The sequence below is a fragment of the Rattus norvegicus genome, chromosome 20 (genome assembly GCF_021556685.1).
Source record: "Rattus norvegicus strain SHRSP/BbbUtx chromosome 20, alternate assembly SHRSP_T2T, whole genome shotgun sequence".
Lineage (NCBI taxonomy): Eukaryota > Metazoa > Chordata > Mammalia > Rodentia > Muridae > Rattus > Rattus norvegicus.
The window spans coordinates 12,813,420-12,840,000 of record NC_141553.1 but is presented as its reverse complement, the minus strand read 5'-3'; the positions used below and the strand labels follow the sequence as shown (position 1 = coordinate 12,840,000).

At 50.7% G+C, this 26,581-nt stretch overlaps 2 protein-coding genes across 4 annotated transcripts in view; both read left to right on the top strand.

Moving 5' to 3' along the window:
• Spatc1l (spermatogenesis and centriole associated 1-like) overlaps positions 1-2,012 on the top strand; it is a 9,304-nt gene extending 7,292 nt beyond the window's left edge. For both annotated transcript variants that reach the window (XR_015644998.1, NM_001024296.1), the window contains exons 3-4: positions 928-1,079; positions 1,474-2,012. Coding sequence is in view for 1 of the 2 variants with exons in the window: in NM_001024296.1 (NP_001019467.1) it covers positions 928-1,079; positions 1,474-1,800 (479 nt within the window). In the remaining variant the exon portion in view is untranslated. The remainder of the gene's footprint in view (positions 1-927; positions 1,080-1,473) is intronic.
• A 5,263-nt stretch (positions 2,013-7,275) lies between these two features.
• Ftcd (formimidoyltransferase cyclodeaminase) lies at positions 7,276-20,865 on the top strand. 2 transcript variants are annotated; one of them, NM_053567.2, is made up of 14 exons: positions 7,333-7,401; positions 8,158-8,341; positions 9,055-9,183; positions 10,694-10,782; positions 10,904-11,083; positions 12,171-12,308; positions 12,385-12,516; positions 14,153-14,214; positions 14,481-14,610; positions 14,823-14,984; positions 17,648-17,691; positions 17,810-17,948; positions 18,576-18,671; positions 20,554-20,865. In NM_053567.2, exons 1-14 carry the CDS (start codon positions 7,348-7,350, stop codon positions 20,638-20,640), a joined length of 1,626 nt encoding a protein of 541 aa, NP_446019.1. In that variant the 5' UTR covers positions 7,333-7,347; the 3' UTR covers positions 20,641-20,865. The 2 variants fall into 2 exon arrangements, with proteins under 2 accessions (XP_087454535.1, NP_446019.1); XM_087598409.1 differs by lacking the exons at positions 14,153-14,214; positions 14,481-14,610; positions 14,823-14,984; ... (2 more) ...; positions 18,576-18,671; positions 20,554-20,865 and adding an exon at positions 12,715-13,717 and having other exon boundaries at positions 7,276-7,401; positions 12,385-12,571.
• Positions 20,866-26,581: the final 5,716 nt, after the last annotated feature.

Below are 26,581 nucleotides of genomic sequence, written 5' to 3'. Positions count from 1 at the left end.
AATGGTAAGGACAACAGTAAGTCATTCTGGGTCACCCTCAGAAAGCTCAAGGACACAAGGCACCACCAGCAGGGATGAGGGTCCAGGAACCACATCAGTATGTGGTTATGGGTATCTTGAGTGTGGATGTTAAGCTACCATAATGGATGGGCACAGGGCCTGGACTTCCTGAGACATGTAGCACTATTCACACGCTGTCGAAGCCTTTGCGTCAGACCCACGGATGATAGGCCTTTTAAATTCAGACGAGGTTCATTTTCCAAAGAGCACAAGGTTTTGAAAGGATTTGGTCCTAGGTAAGCGCTCTAACCACTGAGCTAAATCCCCAGCCCCTACTACACTGTTTAATAATGGTTTCTAGGACACCGGAGGCTGCGGTATGGAGAGGGGTTATCTGGGGGCGGGTTTTAGGGAGATGCAGGGTAGTCCTGAGAGGTCTAAGAAGAAGAATAAAAAGAGAATCTTCTGTGGGTCCATCACCCTCTCCACAGACATGGGCGAGATAGGGTTGATACTGAACTTTCAGACATTAGCCAGTCTTTGGTGGTAGACAGGAAGGGGCTGGCTCTTTCCAGAGCCAGGGTGTGATACCCTGCTCTCCTCAGGGAAGGCTGAGTTGGTGGAGTGGTAGAGCAGCATCCTGGAACAACAGGGGAGAGCTCCACTCTCTCTGGATAGACTTGGGTGCCACCCTTCCCAGGGGCCCCACTTTCTTCTGTAGGTTCACATGGCTTTTGTGTTCTCAGACAGAGAGGGAGCTGCGTGCCCAGGTCTCAGGGAAACACGCGGAGAGCGAACAGAGAGGAACAGTCCTCTCTCAGTCTCCAAGTACCTCAGCTTTTAAAAGATTTTCATGTACTCTGGCAGCGGTGGGGCAAAGGTGCCTTGGTACCTTTAAGTGGTCAGGATGGTACCTGTCTTACCCAGAGATCCAGAGTTTTACGGGTGCCGAGAAGGATGGCCGCATCGTCGGGGAGATCGCGTTCCAGCTTGACCGGCGTATCCTGGCCTATGTGTTCCCAGGGGTGACTCGCCTGTATGGTTTCACAGTGTCCAACATCCCTGAGAAAATCAAACAGGTACACTTTGTTTTCCCAGCCCAGGCCTGGTACTTGGGGCAGGCACATCCTGGTGTCAGCAAGTCCTTGCAGACAACTGACTCTACTTTTTTTTTTTTTTTTCTATTCTTTTTTTTTTTCCGGAGCTGGGAACCGAACCCAGGGCCTTGCGCTTGCTAGGCAAGCGCTCTACCACTGAGCCAAATCCCCAACCCCCAACTGACTCTTCTTGGGGCCAAGTGTAACCTCCCCTTTCCCCCACAGAAGGCAAGGGCTTGTCCTTCTGAAGTGCAGAAGGGACCAAGGATATCCAGTGTTCCCCTAAGCCTCCGAGTCTGCCTTGCCCACCTACCTCTGCTAGGGTCAGAGACTTTGCTGATCTGGTGCTTGATTTCCCCTGCCTTATGTCCCTCAGACATCTATCAAGTCCCTAGATGGCTCCGTGGATGAGAAGAAACTGCGCGAGCTGACACATCGCTATCTGACTCTGACGGCAAGGCTGGAGAAGCTGGGCTACAGCCGCGAAGTGCACCCAGTGTTCAGCGAGTTTCTCATCAACACCTACGGCATCCTGAAGCAGCGTCCAGACTTGCGGGCCAACCCACTGCACAGCAGTCCGGCCGCCCTGCGCAAGCTTGTCATTGACATTGTGCCGCCCAAGTTCCTGGGTGACTCCCTGCTACTGCTGAATTGCCTGTGTGAGCTCTCCAAGGAGGACAGCAAACCACTCTTCGCCTGGTGAGCCGCTCGCCTCACCCTTGCTGCAATAAACGTGTTTGTTCCAAACCCGGGGGCCCACCCGCGTCCTCCCGCATGGAAAGCTGTCTGGCCCAGCAACAGTGGGGAGAGGCCACCTCCACGTCTGCGCTTGCCCAGGGCATCCAGCAGCTCGGGCCGTGCACAGCCACCGGGCACCTGTTGCCTTATTAAAAGCTTATTTATTTGTTTGCCTTACCTCTGGCTCTTTGAGGGCGTGGTGAGGTGTCTTGGTCTCTGCTAGCCCGCAAGAGCTGTGGGTGGGGGTTTATGAGCAGAACATGGGGCTCAGCCGCTGTTCAGGCTGAACACTGGAACCCTTCTTAGCACAGCATCCTTGAAAGCCTCAGTCTCCCTAGGGTTGTCCCTAAATGCAGAGCTGAAGGCAAGAGGGTTGTGGAACCCGTAGAGCCTCTCAGAATGGAAACGCAGCCCGGTGGTCAAAGTTAGGGATTTCGGACTGTGACTGTAGATGGTGTCAAGTCTGTGTTTGGCCCGTATGGTTGCGCATGTGCTTAGCCCGAGATAAGCTCTGTGGAGCAGGAATTACGGAAGCAGCAGCAACACAGGGAAGGGGCCACAAGGGATGATGGGGCTTAGTTCTTGGGACCTAGGAGGCCTGTTCTTCTTGGACATTGGCCAGAGTGGCAAGGTTAGTGTGACTTCACACTAATTCCAACCCCACAGTTCGTCCCGGTGTGCACATACACGGCTCCAGAGCTAGCCCTACCACACAGGGATTGAACCTTCCATGGATCAGTGGGGCTGAGTCTGGGGATCCAGACACTGACCCTGAGTGGTGTGATACTTGACAGGTTTGACAGCAAAGGTGGCTCAAGCAGTACAGGCAGCTAACCCAAGCCGGTTTCTGTGCTTATCCCCCAAGTTTTGAGTAGGACCTCTGTCTCGCTCACTAAATTGTTGGAGCCAGAAAACTGAGCGACATCTTTGAGGGACCCCCTCTCTGCTTGGTATATTTGTTCAGGTCTGAGATGCCTATCAGTGGAAGGGAGTACCAAGTCCTGGTGAAGGGAGAGGGCCAAACCTGATACCAGGGGACGGGGCTAGCCAACCTGGAGTCGCCTAAGCCCTTGCGAGGGTCTGGCTCAGTGTTGCTATCAGCGTCCTCCTTTTGGAGTCAGCCTTTGGGATGATTAAATCGAGGTAGTGAGCATGACCACGTCCATACAGCATGCAGTAGGAGCTGTCAGACCACAGCCCCATAGCTGTGTTTGTGTTAGCCTAGCCAAATAGGCCACAGATACTTTGCCTTGAAGACAGCAACTGGATGCTTCCTGCAGATCGGAGGTAAGGAATACGAGTAAGTATTAGTAGATTAGTCTAATCAGGTAAAGCAGGCTGCAGACACGGAGTGAGAGGAGTGTTGCTCACAATTCCAGTAGGAAGCATCCCCCTGCTGCTGCACAGGGCCGTGTGTGTTGGGGGATGGGCACGATGCTTCTAAGGAGTGAAAGGACTTGGAGGTGGTGGAGGAGGAAGTGGAGGAGGAGGAGGAGGAAGTGGAGGACTCGGAGGAGGAGGAGGAACAGGAGGTAGAGGTGGTGGAGGAGGAGAAGGAGGAGAAGGAGGAGGAGGTGGAGGAGGTGGAGGAAGAGGAGAAGGAGGAGGAGAAGGAGGAGAAGGAGGAGGAGATGGTGGTGGTAGAGGAGGAAGAGGAGGAGGGGAAGGAGGAAGAGGAGGAGGAGGAAGAGGACAGGTAAGCATGAACAAAAGTAGGAGTAGAGAGTGTTTAATTTCCAGAGACTTGGACTGTGACAGAGAAGTGTCTCTACTGTGCCTTACCCTGGGTGGTTTGGAGGGTGGAAACCCTTGGCTTGGGGAGAACTGGGTGAAGAAGTAGACTTTGAGTTGGTCCTTTTGCATAACAGAGATGTGTTTATACACCAGGAGTCGCTAGCTCACAGTGGAAAGATTGTTTTCTGTTTTTCTAAATAGCAAGGACCTCAAGATATCATGGCGTCATAAAAGAATAAACAGAAAATTAACACAAGTAACCCTCGGGAGCAGGAGGGACAGAGTGACTGGAACCCCAGGCTTCAGGCTCTGAAGAATTGGGCTCTTGGACTTGACTATGAGTCTCTGTGTCAGTCAGCTTTCTGTCTCTGTGGCAAAACATCCATGAAAGTCAGTTTAGTGAGGCAGGATTTGTTTACCTCACACTCACTCAGAGGTTTAGGCCACGGTTGGCTGGCTCCGTTGTTTCTGGGCCTACGATGGAGCGAGATATCCTGGTGAGCCGCTCATTTCAGTGTCCAGGAAACAAAGAACACAGACACGGGGCAATTATTCACTCCTAGTGATTTACCTTTTCCAACCAGGCCCTGTCCCCCACAGTTCAACAAGAACGCATCAATTGCCCAATCCATCCAAGAGATCAGAGTCCCTGTGATCCAGTTGTGTTCCCAAAGCCCTTTCTCTCAACATTGCTGCTGTTGGGCCCAAACTTTCAACATGAGCCTTTTGGGAACATTCCAAACTCAAACCCAGAGGACATTAGTGTATTGGTGTCCTCAAGCTCTTGAGTCCAGCTCTGCCTGGCTCCAGGCTATTGTGTATCCACTTGACTACCCTCTGTGCACACGGTAGGCCCAGGCTTGGGAGGGTGCCTCGAGATTAGGGGCACATGCCCTCGCAGGTTGTGGTGTTTAGGGTGCTTTTTAGAAGGCTCGAGAATGTCCCTGCATGGAAAGAGATAGGGCAGTGGTGTGTGTGTGTGTGTGTGTGTGTGTGTGTTTGTGTTCATGTGTATCTGGGTGTGAGTTGTATGTGTGTATGTGTGTCTGTGTCTGAGTATGTGTATCTCTGAGTTTCTGTGTCTGTGTGTATTCATGTATATCTGGGTGTGAGTTGTGTGTGTGTATGTGTGTGTCTGTGTCTAAGTGTGTGCCTGAGTGTGTGTCTGTGTCTGTGTGTGTGTCTCTGTGTGTTCATATGTATCTGGGTATGAGTTGTGTGTGTGTGTGTGTGTTGGAGTGTGTGTGTATGTGTGTGGTCATGTGTATCCAGGTGTGGGTTGTATGTGTGTGTGTGTGTGTTGGAGTGTGTGTGTGTGTGTGTGTGGTCATGTGTATCCAGGTGTGGGTTGTATGTATGTGTGTGTGTATCTGTGTGTGTGTGTGTGTGTGTGTGTGTGTGTGTGTGTGTGTGTATGCTTTTCAGGAAAACTTTGATAGTGGTATAATTTGGCCGAGTCTCTCGAGGTAGATATAGGTTTTAGGACTGGTTACCTATGGTCACATCCTGAATTGGATAGGTGGAGTCATGCCCCATCTGCCCAGGCTCGGTGCCTGTATGAATGATTCTGCATGGGCAATTTGTCATTTATCTAAAGTCTCCTGCATATCTGCTCTGCACTTGTGTCCAGGCCCAGCCCTTCCCTTCCGGTTGTTCAACTTTGTGATACCTCCAATGGTTCTTCAGTCTTTCCAGATGGCCACGAGGAAGACTGAGTCTCCACGTCCATACACCCCTTCGCCTGGGCCCAGCAATGCTGTGGGGAGATGTAGCTTGACACTCTGGTACCCCAAAGGCTTTGTGGAGTATGGGGGCATCTTTGTGACGTATATGAGTAATGAGGGCACCTGAGAAGGGTGCCATCTCTAGGACAGGGATGTTCATGTGCGTCCAGGACTGTGATAAGATCTGTGGACCACAGACAGAAGGGATACACCAGCCTCTGCCTAGAATTAGACTTGGTAGAAGGCATCTGGGAGTTGGAGCCATGAGCTGGATCCAGCCATTCTCATGAAGCTGGGGCTGTTGACTATAAGGAGTTTCAGCTCTAGAACTCTTTACCCGCCTGCCCCGGGGAGCTCAGTACCACACAGCAACATCACACACAAAACATCACCTGTTACACTCACACCTACACCCTCCCCAACACCCATATGTTCATGCAGGATCAATGCAAACACATGTATGTTCACACACACATATACACATATATACACAATTATATATATATTGTATATACATGTATGTATATTATATATGTATATATATCAACACATGCTATCCATACATGCTCACACCAACAATCATACACAAATAGTAACACACATCGATACACACATAGATGCAAACATCAACATCATATATGAATGCCCACCCCAGCGCCCACATACGATCACACTAATACTGCACACATACTAATAACACGACAGCATATACATTGTTTTGGTTGATTTTTATTACTTCCTTGGCACAGCCTAGAGTCCCCTGGGAACAGAGAGCCTCAATTAGTGTCCAGATCAGATGGGTCTGTGGCCATGTCTGTGGGGAATTGTCTTATTTAGATTTATGTGTGTGGATATTTTGCCTGCATGTACGTATGTGTACCATATGCACACCTGTGCCCACAGAGGCCAGGAAAGAGCGTAAGATCCTCTGGAACTAGAGTTACCAATGGTCGTAAACTCCCATGAGGGTGCTGAGAATTGAACCTGGATCCTCTGCAAGAATCGTTTCTCCAGCGCCAGGTATTGACTTATTTTTATTGATGGCTGTAGGAGGGCCCAGTCTATTATGGGCAGAACTATTCCCGATGGACTGGGACCTAGAAGTATCAGATCAAATAAACCCTTTCCCTCCTCCAGTTGCTTTTGGCTAGAGTGTTTTAGCATAGCAACAGAAAAGCAAGAACACATACACATCATAGGTTGGTTCACATCAGCACCTACAGACAGCATCAGCACCCATCTTTCCTCCATTATGATTGATACACACATTGGCATCCACCCACTTGCAGACGCCATCATCCACATATATGCCAACAGCCACACGGTGCATGTAGTCTAACATCTACCTGCATGTGCACACTAACACCCTCATGCATGTCCACACCAACCCCTACCTATTGCCATATGCCCTTGTATACACTCATGTACACATACATACATATACTCATCTATCATTTCACCTATACGCATGTCTAACCCATGAATTACACACACACATACACACACACACACACACACACACACACACAGAGAGAGATGCCCCTGGTCAAACACATTCTTGCTCCCATCCTACCCACTCTTCTGCCTCTCTGACGACTTCTGGGGAGGACCACGCTTTATGCTGGGCCTCATATACGGCCTCTCCTTCCCCACATCCCCGAGGACCAGGCTCAGTATGAAGAGTTACTAACCCAGAAGCCCTTGGGGCCTCTTCCAGAAAGGCCACACTCTGAGGGCAATTATAGGGTCACTTGGGGTGGTCAATAGGCAACCCTGGCCCAAGCTGGGCCTTGAGCTCAAGTTGGCTTGATGCCCTATCCTGAACCTTGTCCCTCTAGGCCTCCTAGGGTCCTCAGCATGTGTCCCTCTGACACTGACCGTGTGCTCTTTGGAGAGCTCATCCTGGAGAACACCTCTGCATGCTCCAGTTGCCATCGCTCTGTCCCTGGTTAATAAGAAACTAGCTGTGAGAAGGTATAAAGGCCCCAGGGCCATCCAAGAGCTGTGTCCCTCCACAGCCTCTTGAGAGGAGCCTCTGGACTCAGGTGCTGGCCATGTCCCAGTTGGTGGAATGTGTCCCCAACTTCTCAGAGGGGAACAACCAGGAGGTGAGGCTCCTGCAGGGCTGTGTGGGTGCTCTGGTCCCAGAAAGGGAGTGAGTTTGGTGTGGGAGAAAGTTGCCTTCCCAGGACCTATTGGATCCCTCACAGGAGCCATTTCCATCTGGAAAGTTCCGTGGATGTTTGAGACTCTGGAGGAATGGCAGTAGGCCTGGGGATTTTGGAGTGCTTCTGGTGGGGGCCTAGTGAATCCTTTGACCATAATGTTCCTACCTGAAAACAAAGTGCCTTGAATAGAGATGCAGAGGGCAGAGGGCAGAGGTCACAGAAAAGGTCATCCCCACATGCATTAACTCCTGCCTCACCCCTGAAGCCTTGAGAGAGCCCCCTTACCTGATGGGGAAACTGAGGCACAGAGCAGTCCTCAGGATAGGGTTTGAGCCCTGAGCCCCAGTTTTGACCTCTAGGGTTCTAGGCTCATCTGGCTTCTATCTCATATTAGCAGACACTCCCTACCCTGGCCTTTCCCACCGGAAGGCTGTCATTCCATCCACCCTCTCTTGAGTATATGGGTGTTGGCAACAAACTCATTATTTATTTTTCTGAGCCAACCTGAGCCTGGGGTAGTCATGGCCACTGACATGGGGGCCTTCCTTGTTGTACTATGTGGGTTCTTGTACCAAATGAAGGTCAGCTTTTTTGCGGGGGGACCTGTCAAACTACCTTCTTAAGATCACACGTGGGTGTGGGTTTACAGCTTTTTCAAGTGGGGACTGAGGCATGGTGTTGGGCCTCTATCTCCAGGTGATCGATGCCATTTCTCAAGCCATCTCCCAGACCCCAGGTTGTGTGCTGTTGGACGTTGATGCTGGACCCTCCACCAACCGCACTGTCTACACTTTTGTGGGGCAGCCGGAGTGTGTGGTCGAGGGAGCCCTCAGTGCTGCGCGAACAGCCTCACAGCTCATCGACATGAGGAAGCACAAGGGTGAGGCAGCTCAGGCTGAGCTTGTGCCATGAGCTTGTGTTCTGGGTGAGGGGCAGGCCTAGGGCACGGACATGGGGTGAAAGCCAAGGGCAGCAGGATGGGGGAAAGACAGGGAGATGGCCCTAGGACATAGGCTATGGAGATCACCTGCCCTCTGGAATGGAAACCTCTCGTTTTGGATCCAGTGGTTCTATGATAATCTACAGGGGTTCGCTCATCCCAAGGTCTTGACTAGACTAAGGCCTCGGGGTGTCAGAAGAGTACACTGTGTGGGGAGGCAAACTTGTCAACAACCTCAAAACCAAACACAATGGCAGGGGTGGAGAGAGTCAAAGGTTAGTGGACACACAGGGAACTTGGCAAAAGGCCACGGCCTCTGTGTGTTCTCTGGGAGCTGATTTTAGAGGTCACAGTAAGGAGTAGATAACAGGTTTGTCAAGGTTAAGAGGAACCAGGCACAGTATTCCAGATTTCAGCCTCCGTTTTGTGATTTTTTTTTTTAAGGGAAAAAAAATATAAAAGCCCAGCTTCCTCAAGCCCTAACCCTTCTTCATGGCTTTAAGGGCCTTCTCTTGTCAGCCAAAGGAACAAGGAGAGTCCCCACATTCTGTAGCATCCCTAATAGGCCGCTCTGGGAGAAGTTGCTACTGCCAATCACTTGGGGCTGGCTGCTCTCCGTGGTCAGTGTGGATAGGCTGCCCCCTTCTCTGCAGGAGAGCACCCTCGAATGGGTGCTCTGGATGTGTGTCCCTTCATCCCGGTGAGGGGCGTCAGCATGGACGAGTGTGTGCTCTGTGCCAAGGCATTTGGGCAGCGGCTGGCAGAGGAACTGAATGTACCAGGTGAGTACAATGTCACCTGGGAGGATCAATGTCAGTGCCTCCCCTGAATTCCAGTCTCCGACACATGCTCTGGTTCTCTGTGCATGACACCTTTGAAGAATACAGATCGTGCCTTGCACGGTGGAGCGCATGCACACACACACACACACACACACACACACACACACACACACACACACCTTTAATCCCAGTGCTAAGGAGGCAGAGGCAAGCAAGAGTTCAAGGCCGGGGGCTGGAGAGATGGCTCAGCGGTTAAGAGCACTGGCTGTTCTTCCAGAGGTCCTGAGTTCAAATCCCAGCAGCCACATGGTGGCTCACAACCATCTGTAATGGGATCCGATGCCCTCTTCTGGTATGTCTGAAGTCAGCGACAGTGTACTCACATACATGAAATAAATAAATAAATCTTTAAAAAAAAAAGAGTTCAAGGCCAGCTTGCTCCACAATTTCAGGGTAGCCTGGGCTACAGAGAGATACCCTACCTCCATAGAACAAAATAAAACAAAGCAAAAATAATGCAGATTATTACCCAAGAAGAAACCCCATTACCAGTCCCAGTTTCTAAGATAACGAAACAAATTCCAGATGGGATCACAACCACAGCAGAGCGTAGGGGGCACGTCCCATTCTGCTTGCTGGACGCTGGCTGACCACATGATGAAGCAGTTAAACAGAAAGAATTTGGGGGCTGGGGAGATAGCTCAGTGGTTTCAACATATGTCACTCAAGCACGAGGACCAGAGGTCAGATTTCCAGAAACTTCCATAAATGTCAGATGGGTGTGGTGACCCACTTGTAAGGCCAGCCTTCTAGCAGAGCCAGAATAATCTAGTAAGTAGGACTACCAGGGTGAGAGACCCACCTCAGTGAGTAGACCTGGTCAATGATCAAGGATGATGTTTCCTGATGTCAGCCTTGGGTCTCCACACTCATACATACACACGCACATACATGAGCCCACACAAAAGCAGGAATAGGCATACACAAGTACACACTATACATGTGTGAAAATCGGGGTGTGTGTGTGTGTTAAAACTAACTAGATCAAGAAAGCGATACAGGACAAACGGGGCACAGATTGCATAGTATAGTCTTGGGGGAAGACATTAGGGTAGGCAGCATAGGCAGGAACGCCAGAGGCCAGGACCCACATGTACAGCAAGCTCTGTCTTTTCTGCTCCTCCAAGGACGGGTTTACCACACAGTCCAAAAACATTTTTTTAAAAAAGAAACCTGAGAGTATTCCATTAGCACTCCCCACACATCCTACCCCTACTCCTCCTATAAGTATGGGTGGGCTCTTCAGCGGCTGGTTTTGGGAGTCTGGGAGGCACTGGCTATGCCATCTGTATTGCAATGTCCATTCCAAGCGTGTGTAGAAGGTGACACTCCCTGGAGCAAATGTACCCCCAGCTGAAGCTGGAAGGAGCCACCTTGCCTGGGTCCCTGTGGGATAGAGAGTACTGGATTCTACCCAGCTAAGCACCCGACCAATGGGGTTTCTTTGCAGTGTACCTCTATGGTGAGGCGGCTCAGATGCCCAGTCGTCAGACCCTGCCAGCCATCCGGGCTGGAGAGTATGAGGCCCTGCCTGAGAAGGTGCTACCCCACATACCTGGCTGGGTGTGAGAGGGCGGCCTGCCTGCCATTTTTTTCCCCTGGGGAGGGTGGGTAGGTACGAGGCCCCTCCTCCTCACTTCCGGGGCGAATGTTCCCACAGCTCAAACAGGCCGAGTGGGTGCCCGACTTTGGCCCTAGCTCCTTTGTCCCCAGTTGGGGTGCCACTGTCACGGGTGCACGGAAATTCCTCATTGCGTTCAATATCAATCTGCTAAGCACCAAGGAACAGGCCCACCGTATCGCTCTCAACCTGCGGGAGCAGGGCCGAGGGAAAGACCAGGTTCGTAGCTTCCGGTTTGCTGTCTCGTGCCCTAGGGACCTTCCTCGTGTTCACCTTAGCGTCACAGCCCTGTGGGTTGGAGGGGGGGGGGTGTCTCAGGATCAGAGTTCACTGTTTGAAATCGAGGAGCCCCTTAACAAATATTTATTTGTTGTATGTGTTTTAGCCTTTAAGTGTGCTGGGTCCCTTGAGCCTCGAGTTACTACATACAATTATGAGCCATCAAGTGGGTGCTGGAAATCAAGGCCAGGTCCTCTTGAAGAGCAGCAAGGGCTCTTAAGCACTGAACCCTCTCTCCAGTCCCAGCAGCCCTTGCTTTTAGCAGACATTTCCACAGAAGCAGACAGGCGGGCGGGCTTCTGTGTAAACAGCTGCCTAGCGGTCCCAGAAGTCTTTACATTAACGTGTCCTTTTAGATGCTCTAAGTGTCTCCCTCAGTTCCCACCCCCACCCGACACACAATGCCTCTGTAAATCTTCAGGTTTATGGGGGAAGCTTCCTCCTTGGGTCTGCATAGAACTCATCAGCTGACTTGAGCATCACTTATACAGAGTCCATATCAGACACAGATAACACAGATATACTTGGTGAAAGGTAGAGGGAGCTCCCTCTTCCTGTCTGTCCCGGCGGGCCCCCAATCTTAGCAGAAGCTCCAGGAGCCCTGCTTCCGGCAGCATCAACTACCCGTAATAAACAGGACATGAAGAATAGCGACCCTCCCTTCTTCCAAAGGCGACGTCAGAGTGACTGATATAGCACGTGGGTGGGACATGGAGTTGGGACTGCCCATATTAGCACCCCTGCATCTCCAGAACATGATGTGGCACCACACCTGGCCTTTGGGGCCTCAGTTTTCATGTGGTAGGTGAGATTTTGTCTTATCTCTCTAAGCCGGACCAAGGAAGACAGAAAGAGCTGGGGGGAGTCACAGTGCCAACGGAGCTATCTGGGTATCACCTTGCCTTGACTCATCTGGCTAGGAAATACAAATATAAGAGGCTCTCAGCACCAGGCATTGTGAAACCTGGAGAGCGGCCATTCAGAGATGAGATTCTTAGCCTAGACCCGGGGATGCGTCTCTTTGCAGCCGGGACGTCTGAAAAAGGTTCAGGGCATCGGCTGGTACCTAGAAGAGAAGAACCTGGCTCAGGTGTCCACCAACCTCCTGGATTTTGAGGTCACGGCTCTGCACACAGTGTACGAGGAGGCCCGCCGAGAGGCTCAGGTGGGTAAAGCGTGCATCCCGCATCCTTCTGACACCCGGGGACCCCGAGGCGCTGACCTCAGCCTCTGTCTCACAGGAGCTGAATCTCCCAGTGGTGGGCTCACAGCTGGTGGGCCTGGTGCCTCTGAAGGCCTTACTGGATGCCGCAGCCTTCTACTGTGACAAGGAGAAGCTGTTTGTTCTGGAGGAGGAGCACCGGATTCGACTGGTGGGCTGTGCTCTGTGTGTGTGTGTGTGTGTGTGTGTGTGTGTGTGTGTGTGTGGTGGGGGGGGGGGAGCTGTGCAGGGAGATGTGAAGGGAGGCCTGGAGGCTGCAGGAGCTGCTCCAGGATCAGTCGATAGTTCCAGAAGGGCCCATCCAAAACCCGTGTGTGTGTGTGTGTGTGTGTGTGTGTGTGTGTGTAAGACATGCAAGACAGAGGACAATTTCAGGCATTGCTTCTAAGGTGCTGTCCACCTTTGGTTCGGAGACATGGTCTCTCAGTGACCTCGAACTCGCCAAGTAGGCTAGGCCTCCTCTCTCCACTTCCCCCGCACTGGAATTACAAGTAAGGTGTTTGCCACCATGACAGGCGTTTACGTCTTTGTTTCTTTGCCTGCTTCTTTCTTCCTCCGTTTATTTAGTTTTGATATGGGTCCTGAGGATCTTAAGGTTCCAGGCTTGAGTGGCGAGCCTTTCATTGACCAAGCTCTGTGGCCAGCCCTAGACTTGCAGTTAGAAGAGTTTCCGTGTTCACTGTTCATTCAGAAGACCGTTACCCCAGCTTCCTTTGTGACTTGTACTATATAAACCTTATGTTCTCTGCCTTCTCCAATCCTGGGCTGGCTGCTTCTGTGAGGAGACATGTCTGCTGCCAGCCCTCTCTGGCAGGTTCCTTACACCCCTATACCTGACAGTTTGTGGGTTTGGATTCCTATGTCCCAGGCATATACCTCCCCTGGTCCCATCTATGAACAGCTCTCTTCAAAAGCATTTCTGCTAATCTACGTCGCCTTTGCTCAACTCAGCGAGCCTGGGATCTGCTTAGGGGTGGCCGTATTTCCAGGGTTATTGTTTTAGCTTCTCGTCCTTTCGTGGAAAGTATCCCCCACTGTTGGCTGATTCTGGTAACGTCCTAACTTTCAGATGACGTCCTTTACCTATCTCCATAACCACCTTTGGGGTGTACCTGGCCTGTGTCCCTCAACTGTGTGTCCCCCCCTTCCTGCTTTTAGAACACGAGACATGCTGACACTATTACATAGTTTCATAGAGGGTCGAACGGTCTTTGTTGAGATGAATTCTAATCTTAAATGGGACTGTCTTCCCTCATGTGTAAATCAAGGCTGTCCTGACTGCCCCTGGCTGTGAGAATCTGTTAGATTTTGAAAGCCATTAGAATTAAAAAAAAAAAAAAAAGATTTCTTTTTATTATTTATTTATTTTTTACTAGTCATTTTATTCGTTTACATTTCAAATATATCCCCCTCCCCATTACCCCTCCACATACCCCCATCTCATCCTCCCTCATCCCCCTCCTCCTTGCATCTATGAGGGTGCTCCTCCACGCACTCCCCCACTCCAGCCTCGACGCTCTCCAGATACATACATTCTTGCCCCAAGAAGAGGGTTTAGCTGGCCTCTGCACCTCCCATGGCCTTGGAGGCTCCTCTGAGAGGAGGACTAGGAGAACCCTTTTCTCTCCTGTTTTCCCTGGGAACAAGGCGGGGGGGGGGGGGGTGTCTGTGTATCTCAACCTGTCCTAAAGCGAATTGGTTAGGTTCCGGGGAAGGGAGTGTGGGCAAACCTTGTCAAGGTGAAGCTAAGCTAAGCCTTAGGCTAAGGTGGGACGCCCACTCTCCAGGTGGTGAACCGGCTGGGTCTGGATTCCCTGGCGCCCTTCGACCCAAAGGAGCGGATCATCGAGTGAGGCCTTATGTCCCTGCCCCTTCCTGCCCCCTTTTTACTTGCTTTACCCCTCTTCCGCCATCTACTACTTCCTCCTTATCTTCACATCTCCGGTCCCCATACCTTAAGTCTGATGCCTGTTGTCGTCGCCCCCACCCCTCAACCCCCCATGCTTCAGTCCCGCCTCCTTCTGGCCTGCTCGCTTCTCTTCTCTCCTGGCTCTTAGCTTGGGATTGGGGGTAAGATGTCTGCCTCCCCTTCTTTAAGTCTCTCCCACCGGGTAGGTACCTGGTCCCGGATAGTGGACCAGAACAGAGCCTGCTGGACGCATCACTGCGTGCTTTTGTTCGGGAGGTGGGAGCCCGCTCTGCTGCCCCAGGAGGCGGTTCCGTAGCCGCAGCTGTTGCAGCTCTGGTGAGTACCTGTGGGCGGAGCTATAGAAGGCAGGACCTAGGATGGGGTGGGGCGTGGGGGCAGAGTAGGAGATCCTGGAGAACCGGAATCAGGATGGGGGACTCCGTAGTGGGGGACCCTGTAGATTGAGACTCTACAGTTCATCTCCCTGAACTTGGGGTTCCTCGCTGGAGGACAGGAAATCCCCCCCCATACACCTTTCTGCTTACCAGGGTGCAGCCCTGGCTTCTATGGTGGGCCAGATGACCTATGGCCGGCGCCAGTTTGATCACCTGGATTCCACAATGCGACGCTTGATCCCACCCTTCCATGCAGCCTCCGCCCAGCTGACTTCATTGGTGGACGCTGACGCGCGGGCTTTTGCTGCCTGTTTGGTAAGTGTGCAGAGCTACCAGGCCTAGGCTAGCCACAGTAGCCTGCAAATCTGCAGCCAGAGGCCAGGGGCACTGGGAAGGTGTCGTGATCTGCCTCTGTCCTAGGAGCCCCTACTTTCCCCAAGAGTGAGTCCTAGGGAGCATGGGCATTGTCCCAGGAAAGGAAGCTTTGGAGAACAGGCCCTGGAACTGGGGATCCTGGAGGGATATAGGCTGGTAACCTTGAGTGCACAGGCAAACACTTCTCACAGGCTGGCCAGCCAGAATCTTGGCTTCCAGGACAGTGATGTGTCAGAGCTGGACCCTAGATTCTAAGACCTGCAGGAAGGAAGCCTATTGCCTGTAGATCATCTGGTCCATCATGGAGGCTGGTTCTGTGCTCTGGTAAGGGGCAACTGCAAGGGCTGCCCCGTTCCCTGTCCTGACCACCCCAGCAGGTCAGAGCTCCAAGGAGGTCATAGGAATCTTAACAGAACAAACTTGGAGATTAGAGTCTGGAAAGTGTCCCTCAGCCTCGCGGATGACAGGAAACATAAGGGGAGTTTGGAGGTGGAAAAACCATCTTGGGAACTAATGAGACACTGTGAGCAGAATAGAGGACACGGCGAGGATGCAGGGCCCGATGCTGAAAAGACGGAGAAGATGCCTAGAAGTGAGAGATACACAGACAGACATAGAGAGATACAGAGACAGAGACGTATATAACAGAGACACACAGAGATCGCCACACACAGTGACAGACACACAGAGACACAGGCGGACACACAACCGCAGGCAGAGACACAAACACAGGGGGAGAGACTTAGAGAAATACAAGCTTGAGTGTAAATGTTAGAAATTCAGAGACGACCCTCACGTTACGAAATAAAAGTAAGAAATAAGATGAACAGTCAAAACAGCCAGCTGTTAAAGTCAGGTAAAGGAAAGTTAATCGAAAGCCAGCAAAGAACGGAGTCAAGAAAACATCAAAAGCATATGAGAAGATAGAAAATAATATGAAATGAGGTTGGCGTAAGTCCCTCGGGTGCAGCAAGAAGATGCAGTTTTTGGAAATAAATAAACAAACGAGGAAAGAGCCCCAGAGTATAGGAGAAATTTCTAGAAGCAAATTGCTAGATATTTATACTTTTCTCATCAAAGCCAAAACAACTTAAAACAAAAACAAAGCATAGTAAAACTCAGAATAAGTTAGGAAACAGAAACTGACTAGGTGGTCTGTCGGAGGAAGGCCACGGCAGAGGAGAGGCTAGGTCGAGTACCACATTCCCCATACAGGAGGAGAGGCGTGTGCTGTGACATAGTTGATGTGTTTATAAAAAGATAAGAGAGGGGGCTGGGGATTTAGCTCAGTGGTAGAGCGCTTGCCTAGGAAGCGCAAGGCCCTGGGTTCGGTCCCCAGCTCCAAAAAAAAAGAACCGGAAAAAAAAAAAAAAGATAAGAGAGGAGTTTGTTTGGTGGATGTGTGGTGAGGTACGGGGGAAGGGGGTGCTTCCCCGGGACGCCCTGAGGGACCAGCCACATGACGGTACAGTATAGAACAGAGTTTATTCATGGCTCGGGGAGGGGAGTTAAGAGGGTAGTAGAGGCAGAAAAGGGGAGAGAGAGAAAGAGAGGGGGGAGGGGAAGGGAAGGGAAGGGAAGGGAAAAGAAGAGAAATAGAGGGCAGGCCATGAGCACATGAAGAGAGAGAGCGGAAGGGGTGAGGGGACAGAGAGGGAGAGGAAGGCAAGAGAAAGAGCAAGAGAGAGCAGGGGGGGCAAGCAGCCCCCTTTATACTGAGTCAGGCACACCTGGCTGTTGCTAGGTAACTGTGGGGTGGAGCTTAGAAAAAACAAACAAACAAAAAAAAAACCGCCAACAGTAGTGACCAGATAGCTGGGGACAAAGAGTGTCTGCTTAGCCTCTGCTGTCAGTCACGGCTGACAGAAGGACCACTGATAATGACTTCCTGGTGATCTGTGTGAATAGACCAAATAGCATTGGCTGCACCCCTTAGTCAGCTGTCCCTGTTCTGTCCCGTCCCGTCCCGTCCCGTCCCGTCCTACAAGATGGAAGGGTGCTATGGGAGACTCGGGTTTACAGCACTTGTCACACACAGAAGCCCCTCCAGTGAAACTATAAACTATATCTGTAGCCATTCGCAAGAAATGCCAGGTCTCCCGATGGCCAGGGCAAGAGACGCTGGCACCATGGTAGTGAAGGTCTCAGGGCTTCAGTACCAGAGTCACTCTTGTGTGTTGACAAAGTCGTTTGCGCTGTTTTAAACTGGAATTTGCACCAAAAGAGCCTGGTACTGTGGGGCGAATGCTGAGGAGAATTCAGGGGCCTTGAAAGGCTCTTGGTGTCTTTTCCTGGAAGCAAGGATCCCAGAGAATGCCACACACCTGTCTCCTCCAGACGGCCATGTGGGCTTGTGACACCCTGGTGCCAAGGCCCACAAATCATGGACACCAACAGAGATAACATCCCCAGAGAATGTATCCTTGCCTTTGGCTTATAGCACATGATGCACGATAGTGGGAAATGCCCATGCTAGAGGCTGTGGATAAATGCTACCCATGTGGCAGTGGCCTTCAGCTGTCAGAGCTGCCCTTTCAGCATGGCCAGGGGACACAGCCCCTCATGGCCGCTCACCATCTGCGTGGTTTTTATTTTTCCTATAGGGGGCAATAAAGCTGCCCAAGAATACGCCTGAAGAGAGGGACAGGTGAGCACATACCATTGGCCAGGCATCCCTGCTGGACCCTGTGGGCCACCTCAGTGTCTAAGGAGCTGGCACAGAATGCATTCTGTCCCCAGTTCACACATCACTGCCTGGGTTCTAGGCGCACATGTGCTCTGCAAGAGGGGCTGAGACAGGCGGTCGCTGTGCCACTGAAACTGGCTGAGACGGTGTCCCAGCTATGGCCGGCGCTGCAGGAGCTGGCCCAATGTGGCAACCTCTCTTGCTTGTCTGACCTGCAGGTATGATGATGCTGGGAAGGTGGGGCGGGTCGCAGAAGCTCAGGGTGGTATTCATAGTCTTGTTTAATATCCAGTTGTAGACAGAGCACCCTCTACCCTACAGACTGGGGAATACCCAGGGCAATCTGAGGAATTAGACATCACTCAACTGTGTCCAGTGTGGGGGATGGGACAAAACAGAGCCATACACTATGATTCCCGTAGATGGCCCAGGATCCCTATAGTATACAATGTATTGCAGTGTCTAGTCCTGAGGCCCCAGAGAAGTGATCCTCTATCCTGGGAGTGGCTCTAGTTTGCTGGCAGACAGCTCCTGAGGGCAAGTTCAGAGGGGTTGACAGCCATTAGAGCATACCTCCAACCTTCACAGCTTCCTCAGGCCTTCAGCAGCTGTTTCTTCAAATCAGTAGAGGACTCCTTTATCAGGTTCAGGTCTCAGGCCACAGTGACCACTGTAGTCTGATCTCTGGGGGGTGGGGGGGGGTAGGGTCAGGTCTGATGGAGTCCATGTCCGTCAACCTGTAGGAGAGGTCAGCTTGCTTAGTCTTGACAAGAGGGAGGGGACTTTCAAGAGGCATGGAGGCAAGGTGGATCCAGAACCAGCCGCTTTCTCTGGTGTCTCCTCAGGTGGCAGCCAAAGCCTTGGAGACAGGTGTGTTTGGTGCGTACTTCAATGTGCTCATCAACCTGAAGGACATGACGGATGATGTATTTAAAGAGAAGGTGGGCAGACGTGATGTCAGGCTCCACCCAGGGATCTTCTATGTCTACTGTGAACAGGGTTGACTCTTACAAGTCACCTGAAGGAACAGGCCCGCCCATCCATCCATCTATCCATCCATCCATCCATCTATCTATCTATCTATCTATCTATCTATCTATCTATCTATCTATCTATCTATCTACCTACCCACCTACCCATCCACCCATCCGTCCATCTATCCATCCATCCGTCCGTCCTTCTGTCCGCCTGCCTGCCTATCTATCTATCTATCTATCTATCTATCTATCTATCTATCTATCCATCCACCCATCCATCCATCCATCCATCCATCTGTCTGTCCGTCTGCCCGCCCACCCATCTATCTATCTATCTATCTATCTATCTATCTATCTATCTATCTATCTATCTATCTATCTATCCACCCATCCACCCATCCATCCATCTATCCATCTGTCTGTCTATCTGCCTGCCTGCCCACCTATCTATCTATCTATCTATCTATCTATCTATCTATCTATCTATCTATCTATTATCTATTTATCTACCTACCCACCCATCCGTCCATCCATCTATCTATCTACCTACCTATGTATCTATGTATGCATATATGCATGTATGTATGTATATATGATCTATCTGTCTCTCATCTATTTATCCACCCACACATCCATCTATCCATCTATGTATCCATCTTCCATCTGTCTGTCTATCATCTATCTACCCACCCACACATCCATCCATCCATCTATCCATCTATCCACTTACCCACCCACGTATGTATGTATGTATGTATGTATGTATCTATCCATCTATCCATCCATCCACTCACCCACCCACCCACCCACATATGTATGTATGTATGTATCTATCCATCCATCCATCCATCCATCTATCCATCCATCCAGGAACCATGGGGACAGGTGTCCATGTGCTTGCTGGCATACTTTGATAATCTCCTTCCCATGGCGTCCAGCCCAGCTAGGAGACGAAGAGTTTTTAGATAGCACCCCAACACCCACACCACATCCCTGGTTCTAATGACAGAACTGAAAGCTTGCCACTCCAGTCTGGGGACCCCTGAGCATCAGCACCCAGGGGCTGGAAAAGTGACTTTAAGAAATGACCTGAACCTCAGCCTTCCTCACAGCCAGCCACATGACAATTTTATTATAGTATTGAGGTAAATTTCATGGTATGTACAAACTGCAATTTAAAAGTACCCAACACAGGGGTTGGGGATTTTAGCTCAGTGGTAGAGCGCTTGCCTAGGAAGCGCAAGGCCCTGGGTTCGGTCCCCAGCTCCGAAAAAAAAAAAAAAAAAGAACCAAAAAAAAAAAAAAAAGTACCCAACACAGTAGCACACTTGCACACCCAGAATAGCGTATAGCCATCACTCTAGCAAGTTCCAGGGCCCTTCCATCGCTTTGAAGGAATCCCCTGTCAATCAGCAGACACATTGTTCCCTATCCCATTCTTAAGTATCTGACTCATGGATAATTTCAAAAATGTCCTTTTAAGGGCTTAGTTCTTATACGGGATGCTGGCAATTGGATATTTTTGGGTCCCGCCTCTCAACTTGATTGACTTTAGACAGTATGAACCACATGGGTGCTGCCCCTCTGGGTCTTACAGACACAGCTCTACTCTCTTCAGTCTGGGGAGAAGCAGAAAGAACGGATAGGAGTCTGTGGAGGGTCAATGGTTGTAGCTGTCCCCAAAGCTCCTACCCACACTGAGAAATCCAGGAGTAGCTGTCCAAGATGACCCTAATCACCATGAGGTGGTTATGTCATGGGGAGGGGCAGTGGGAGCCCGGGATTTTTCTGTCAGGAGAAGCAGGCATGGAGGTTGTAGGGTGACATATCCCTCTCTGTTCTTCAGACACGCCATCGAATCTCCAGCCTTCTGCAGGAAGCCAAGACCCAGGCTGCACTGGTGCTGGGTAGCCTAGAAGCTCGGAAGGAGTGAAGAGATCGCTCCTCAGTGAATGGTCCAACTTCCAGAATTCCTTACCTATCTTGCTTGGGGAGAAGACTCAGCCATGATATCAGCAGGGTCAGGTTGGGGCTCTATAGACAGCTGTAGGATCAGAAGACCCAACAGAGGTGGTTTGGGGTAGGGTATGGTAGGGCCTGATTGGGGGTGGTATCCCGACACTCTCTGTTATCTGTGGCTTCTAGTAAAATTTGAACACAAATTCGCCTGGTGTGCTTGGGTTTGGGGGCCATAGATGGTCAAGGACTGAGGCTGCTATTGGGAGCACAGCCAGGGAACCCCTTGATTTGTGAGTAATGGATTAGAAGCCCCAGCCCCAGGGTTCCCAGATGCAGGATTTATGGGGGAATGCATCCAGCACTAGTAGACTCTGAGCACTGGATTCCTCACTATCGTCTTAGTTAGGATCACCATTACTGTGACAAAACAGCACGATCAAAACGCAAGTTGGGGAGCAAAGGGTTTCCTTGTCTTACACTTCCATATTGCTGTTAAGGAAGTCAGGATAGAAACTCAAACGGAGCAGGAACCTGGAGGCAGGAGCTGAGGCAGAGGCCACGGAGGGATGCTGCTTGCTGGCTTGCTCCTCATAGCTTGCTTAGCCTGCTTTCTTATAAAACCCAGGACCACCAGCCCAGGGGTGGCCCCACCCACAAAAGGCTGGTCCTTCGCCCATCAATCACTAATTAGGAAAATGCTTGCAGTCGGATGTGATGGAGGCATTTTTCCAATTGAAGTTTCCCTCTTTCTGACAACTCTGGTTTGCATGCAAAGCTGACATAAGACCAGCCAGGGCAGCCATGAAGCAAGGAACCGATGCTGTAGTGTAGCCCTCCCATTAGGGGTGTCTGGCTCCCGAGGACCCTGAGGGCATTCTCTTCCTCTCTTCACCAGTCAGTCTACACTTAGCCCATACCACCTTCCAGGGGGCTCACCCCATTCTCCACCCTCGGATGTTCTGTTCGTCACTTCCTTTGTCTAGTGTCTCTTACAAATAAACCATTCCAATGACTTTCAGCTGCCCCCGTCCATGAAAAGCTCTCCCAAGTATGGTTGTACTCAATCACACGGGCTATAAAAAGAAAACAGCGTGTGGTACATTCTTCTCAAGCGAGGCAGGGAATCTCAGTGCCTTTTAAAGACAGATTGGCTATCTGGACATTCTAGGCATTTGTTTCTGGGAAGGGGACACGTCGTCAACCAGGGGAAGCAACACGGACAGACATTTCACACGCGTTGCAGACAAAGGGGTGGAGTTCCTCAGTGCAGGAAGTTCCTACATATTAGATCATCTAGCAAGGTGCTTGGAAGGGCTGGGTCAGTTCCGGTGAGGGGCCATGGCCAATTTGTGTGTGTGTGCGTGTGTGTGTGTGTTGTGTGCGTGTGCGCGCGTGCATGTTAAGTCTTGGGTCCCTGAACTCACACCCGTAGGATGGTAGGATGCAGATGCAGGACTCTTGCTTTGGAAGGATTAGGCTGAAAAGAGGCTGATGCCTTGCCAGCACAGGGGGATTGCTTCTTTCTGAAGCTTAGGATTCCATAGAACTTCAGTGGTGAAGGTCATTGGCTCAGAGCTTTGTGGGGGAAAGCCTTTCATCACCAGTGTGCAGAACCACGCAATGGCTGTGCTTGCAAATGGGAGAGGAACCCGGAGGCCACTGGTATATTGCTATGTCCCCTGGGATCTCTCCTGGCTGTCTGAGCTGCTGGTCTCCTATGGGGGTCCCACCCAGGGTTAGGGCTGTCTTGAGAGGAAGCAGACAGATGAGGATTCTGTATTCTTTTTCTGAGATCTAAGGACATTGAGGATTGAGGAGGTTAGTACCCAATCCCAGCCCAGCCTAGACTTTTGTTCAGAAGACTTATCTCTCCTGGACACCACTGCCTCTATCCCTTCCTCGGGCAGAGAGGAGATTCTGATAGGCTAGGTCCCAACCTCAGCCATATTCCCAGTACTGTAACCCAGAAATGGAGTAGCAACCTACAGAGACTGCAGGATGGCAGAGAAGGTTGGGTTAAAACTCTTCCCTCCAGTGTGTCTATCACAGGAATATGCAGGCGGAGTATTTAGGCGTGTTATCATTTTCACGAAGAGACATGATAATTTGTCTTCAACCAAGAGTCATCTGGGAAGAGGGAGGAGTCTCAGTTGAGTGACTGCCCAGATCAGGTTGGCCTGTGGGCGTATCTGTGGGGAATTGCCTTGATTGTTAATTGATGCGGGAGACTCTGACCACTGTGGGCGGTGCTAATCCTAGGCAGGTGGTCCTGGCTTATATAAGAAAGCTGGCTGGGCATGAGCCAGAGGGAGCCAGCCAGGAAACAGCATTCCTCTTTGGCTTCTGCTTCAGTTTCTGTCTGAGCTCCTGTTCCCACGTCCCTCGATGATGGATTGTGACACGGAAGTGTAAGCCAAACATGTTCTTTCCTTCCAGAGTTGCTCTCTGTCTGTGCTTCATCAGAGGAAAGAAAGCTAACTAGAACAATGTCTATGATGACCCCAAAGCAGGGCGGGAGATTGGCTGTCCACGCTGTGGTGAAGAGAAGTCTAGTATGGTATAGCCAGGATCCTGGGAGCATCTGAAAATCTTCTTGTGTACATTTTGGGGGGTGGGTGGGTTGGGACTTTGTATTCCATTACAGCACAGGTTTTTGAACTCTGTCCAAGTCAGTACCATAGAGGTCTAAGGCACATAAGCAAGGGGACACTGGAAGGACCACAACAGCAAGAGAAATGCAGTCTGGTCCTATTCGTGAGGGGTTCTCTTGGGGGGGATACGAGAGACAGTGTTGGTGAGGGGAAGGTAACGGAGACAAGGTGGGAATGGATCTTGATGAGGGAAAGAAGTGAGGATTCTGATGAGGGACTGGGGTGGGTGGGACTTAGTAATGGGGCGGGACTTAGGGAAAGGTGATGAGTGGAAAGCCATGATTGGCAGGTGCTGAGAAGCGGTAGGGGATGCTGGTAGGGAGGAAATAGGTAGCTTTTGTCCAGAGGTGTGTGAAGACGTGTGTGTGTGTGTGTGTGTGTGTGTGTGTGTGTGTGTGTTTGTGTATGTGTGTATGTGTGTGTGTGAGTGTGTGTGTATGTGTGTGTATGTGAGTGTGTGTGTATGTGTGTGTGTATGTGTGTATGTGAGTGTGTGTGTATGTGAGTGTGTATGTGTATGTGAGTGTGTGTATATGTGAGTGTGTGTGTGTGTGTGTGTGTGTGTGGTAGGTGCTATGGTGAGATCTGGTTACAGGACAGTTGTGAGAGTTCACTGGTAGAAGCTCAGTGGTGAATGAACTTTGGTTTGGAGCTCTTTGCAACAGATATGGTTGATAATATGGGGTATGGACATCAATGGACGGATATTCTTATGGCGATGTAAGTCCCGGGAGATGTTAATGAGTGCACGGCTGTCAGGCAGTGTTGACAGGAGAGTATTGGTGAGGAGATGCAGGGAAGGGAGTATTTCCTGGAGAATGTTGGTAAGGGTGTGATGGTCGATACAGGTAAAGGGCTGTTTTCCAAGGGACTGTGGTATGGGCATATGGGATAGGGGGTGTTGGTGAAGGGGCTTTGGTAGCAATTGCTGGCGTGGAATGGCTGCGAATGGACCCCTTTCCCACATCACTGATGTATGAGAAGTCCCTTCTTTGAGACTGGCTGGGGCTGCTGCAGGAACTTGATTCACAGTTATGAAAGATATGCATTTCCCCCCAAGAGGTCACTGTCATAGTCCTGTGCTCTTAGCCCTGGTGAGTGAAGAGAGTTCTCCATGCCCTCCCTCATTCTCAGCTCCTGGAATTACTAATGCATGTATAGTGGTCTTGGGTTAACTCTCTGAGTACAGGGATTTAAAGTAGCCAGCAGGTGTGAACTGCTAACACTTTGTGCGGTTCTTCGTAGGGAGATGTGTTTAGGGTTAGGGCTTTTCTGCTGCAGGTTGTGTGGCCACATGGCAGAGGCAAAGTGTCAACCAGTAGCTCATAAGACATGTTGTCGGAGTGTTAGAGGAAGGATGCTTCTTGTGTTGACTTTCAAAGCCCCATACTTCAGAGTATGGCCCTACATGGAAAGAAGTTCTTTGCAAATGTCACTCCTTGCAAAGAGATTTTTACTAGAGGTGGGAGAGCCCCGGCTCGCTAAGGTTAGTACCTTTTTAAAAAAGAGCAGTCTGGAAGAAAGCAGGCAGCAGAGAGACAGCAGCAATTCCTCAGTGGGTCTAGGCGGTGGAGCAGCTGCCTGAGGGACCCTGCCAAGTTTCTGCGGGACCAAAACCGAGATCCGTTTCTTGGGAATTGTAAAGTATTAGGAAACATTAAAACGTAGCCAAGGATGCTAACAAGAACCATGTGATTACAGCCTGTAAACATCTTTTTAGAGCAGGCGTTGTGAGCGGACACAAAACATTAAGGGAAAAGCATGGGGCTTAATGAAAGATAAACCAAAAGAAGTGGGAAGGGTCCTCCAAGTGGACAAAAATCTATAAAGGGAAGATACAGCCGACGGTCCCTGAGAGGGAGATGCTCACCGCACATACAGGAATGCATCAGGATATGGCTGCTGTAGAGACCAATATCCAAACGAGTTCAAAGACACCAAGTCCTTGTCTTTAGGCTGGAGCAGGCGGTATTATCAAAGGCCATCAGATGTCAGCGTCGTGGCTGTGAGCAGGGGAGGGGGTTGGAGAGGGGAGAAGGCTGGACTGGAGAGTGAGCCAGGATAGCCATTGGAGTGAGGGACAGAACAGCTTGATGCTGGCACAGCTTACTTTTGAAGCGGAATCAGTGGCTATTGATTGGCACGGCTTTGGACATACCAGACATAGTGGTGAAATCAGCCCTGATCCCTGGAGAACTAGTTAGAGATTGTTATTATTAAAATAAGGGAAGAGTCGGGGGAAGACCCAGGGAGTCAATGCCAGTTCGCTTGATCCAACTTTTGGGAAACAGAAGTCCTCCCAAGCTCTCGGAGCTGAAAGGACGCATGTAGATCTGTGTAAAAGGCTACACAGTTGCACTGTTTTTCCTCTCGCCTCCAGTTGGAAACTAAGAGGCTCAGTAAAAATGTATCCATCTTTGGAAAACAATGGAAAGAGGGCAATTTGGACAGATGGACACAGAAAGAACATCTCATGGGGACTACTGTGACATTGTCTGCTGCCAAAGATAAGGAGACTGCTAACTTGGAGTCAGACCCGAGGCCTAGGATAGACCCTCCATAGTGCAGGCAGAGGGCCCCAGCCCTACCTGCAACCCACAGCTGGACTTCTGACCTCCAAGTCTGTGAACCCACGAGCTTCCACCTCCTCCCCTGACTTCTAGTTCTTCTTTGGCCTTTTCTCCTGTCTTCCTGTGCTAGGTTAAAACCTAGGGTCTCACGAATACCAGGTAAGCTCTTCTCTCTGAGGCATACTGTAAACCAGGACAGTACAGTCCAGGCCACTCGGCTCCATGCTTAGTCATGAAGGTTTGACACAGCACAGCTCCTGTCCTGGAAGGCCCACAGATCTATGTGGTACCTCCAGGAGCGTAAGTGTGGCACGAGCCACCCCAAATAACCCACACGGAAATAGACTGTCTTTTGATGGTCATTTGTCCCATCCACCCACAATCCATTATTCATCCACCCTTCCATAAGTGTCCCATTCAAGCCACTAGGCCATCTGAGAGCACCTTGCCCTGATTGGAAGCTTAGGAGACAGCTCACAATCACGGGGTGGTAATTTTAGCCTGGTATTCACTGGCTGGGGTAGAGTCCATGTTGAGGCTGTGCTAAATATTCATTAGGGACAGTGTGGCACCTTTTGCAGTTCCTGTCCCCATGAAGGGTGGCCAACTGGAGCCGGGGATCAGGGAACAATGGATTCTGGCCGGCGGGTTAAATAGCCCAAGTGTCATCCTAGAGCATAAAGGAGACCTAGTG